Source organism: Astyanax mexicanus, chromosome 10, assembly GCF_023375975.1.
Source record: "Astyanax mexicanus isolate ESR-SI-001 chromosome 10, AstMex3_surface, whole genome shotgun sequence".
Taxonomy (NCBI): Eukaryota; Metazoa; Chordata; class Actinopteri; order Characiformes; family Acestrorhamphidae; genus Astyanax; species Astyanax mexicanus.
Genome location: NC_064417.1, coordinates 29539829 through 29541535, shown reverse-complemented (window position 1 = coordinate 29541535; position 1707 = coordinate 29539829). Strand labels below are relative to the sequence as shown.

Sequence of the window (1707 nt, the reverse complement as noted above, 5' to 3'; positions counted from 1 at the left end):
TGCATGTACTGTAAATGCATGTCTTATGTAGGCTTTGAATTAATAATTCTTTATATTTTAATGATGAATAAAATAGCACTTGAGAACATTCAAAATTCAACAAACAATCAAACTTGAACTTCAATTGCCAGCTAGATATATATTTTTTCACATTTGGTTGGCATTTTATGAAAAAAAGCAATGCACATTTATTATTTTAACTTTTTGTTTGTTTGTTTGTTTTTGATTTTACCACAAGCCAAATGTTTGGTAGAGGTGAATTCCCCCCCCCCCCCCCCCCCCCCCAAAAAAAAAAAAAAAAAACATTTGTGAGAAAATTAAAAGAAAATGTTTTTTTTTTTTTTTAGAACTTTCAATCTGTCAAGTGTTTTTTAAAAAGTCCTATTTTTACTCAATTTTAGTATTTTTTTTCCTTAATATATTAATTTGGTTTCATTAATGAACAAAATGACAAATAAAAAATATGTTGCTTTTTTTTATTTTTTTTTTTATTTTGAGGGCAATAAAGGTTTCAACCAATTGCAAAACAGACAAATACAGTCAAATTATATATTATAACATAATAGGATCACAACTATAATCTATAAATGCATGGCATAAACATAAACATCGCATTGTGTAATTCTTGTTTAACTCTGTGGCGTTTTTTCCGATCCAAACTAATCTCAGAGTTTATCGACGATAAACTAGTTTCTCACAAATCCAAGAACGTTTATCACTGCAGAGTGTGTTATACAGGCTTTTACCAAACAACACACACTCACTTTTTAGTGATCTTCCATCCCAAATGGTTCCAGTCTCAGGAGTTCCATCCACCCATTTCCAGTCACTGGTCAAACCCACCCAGATGTACTGGTTACGCGTGATGCTCTGGATGAAGTCCTGCTCTTCTTTGGTGTTGATGATCACCAGCTCAGCTCGCTTGCTCCTGCACTGCTCTCTGGCCTCACTCCAGGGTAGCGTCTTGTTGGACAGCTGGTAAAGGCTGTAGTTGAAGTAGGACCAGCCGTGCTCCAGAACCTGCTCCAGGTTGGAAAGGGTGTTTGTAGGCCTGGTGGAAGAAGCTGAGCGTAAGGTGATGATGAGGATCAGCTGGAGAAGACAAAGCAGCACCAAACCCCCCACTGCTGCCCTGTAGATCCATGTCCGTTGAGTTCTGCTGCGTTTTTTAGGATTTTTTGGATTTGCTGGAGTGGACCTATTGGTCTGGATGATTCCTCCGAAATTCCTGAACTGGGAAGATCGGCCGGCCGTCATGTCTTCGTAAATATCCATTGAGTCAGTAGAACAGAGGCTCTGAGAGATAGATAGATAGAGAACCTGCAGTGTATGTGCAGTATCTGTCGTAGTAAAGTCTTTAGTTTCTGTATGAATGGCTTTAATATAAGTGTTGCACAATAAACCCAAATGAGGAAGTCCTCACATGTGGTCACCAAACATCCTGTGGGGTTTTTCACAGGTAGTGTAATGGTGTAATGGACTTGCGTAGGCTACAGTAGATAATTCAGCCCAGACTGATGACCAGAAGCTTCCGGTCTCATTAATTAATTAATATTCCGCTTACGTTGTCTACATGCTTTGACAAATTCCTGTAGTTTCCACAGAATTTTTACTGTGTAATGAATGTATTATTACTGTAAAAAAGGCATACTGTGAAAGGTAACTGTAGATCAGCAAAGCATCATGGTCGAACAAATTAAGAGGCCA

The 1707-nt window shown here is 37.8% G+C and overlaps 1 protein-coding gene across 1 annotated transcript; it reads right to left on the bottom strand.

Moving 5' to 3' along the window:
• Nucleotides 1-585: 585 nt before the first annotated feature.
• LOC125804815 (hepatic lectin-like) lies at nucleotides 586-1257 on the bottom strand. The gene has a single exon (XM_049484405.1). It carries the CDS (start codon nucleotides 1255-1257, stop codon nucleotides 673-675), a length of 585 nt encoding a protein of 194 aa, XP_049340362.1. The 3' UTR covers nucleotides 586-672.
• Between the last annotated feature and the right edge of the window lie 450 nt (nucleotides 1258-1707).

Excerpts from the sequence above, each read along its gene's own strand:
- LOC125804815 (XM_049484405.1), bottom strand. The coding sequence starts at position 1,257 with ATGACGGCCGGCCGATCTTCCCAGTTCAGGAATTTCGGAGGAATCATC.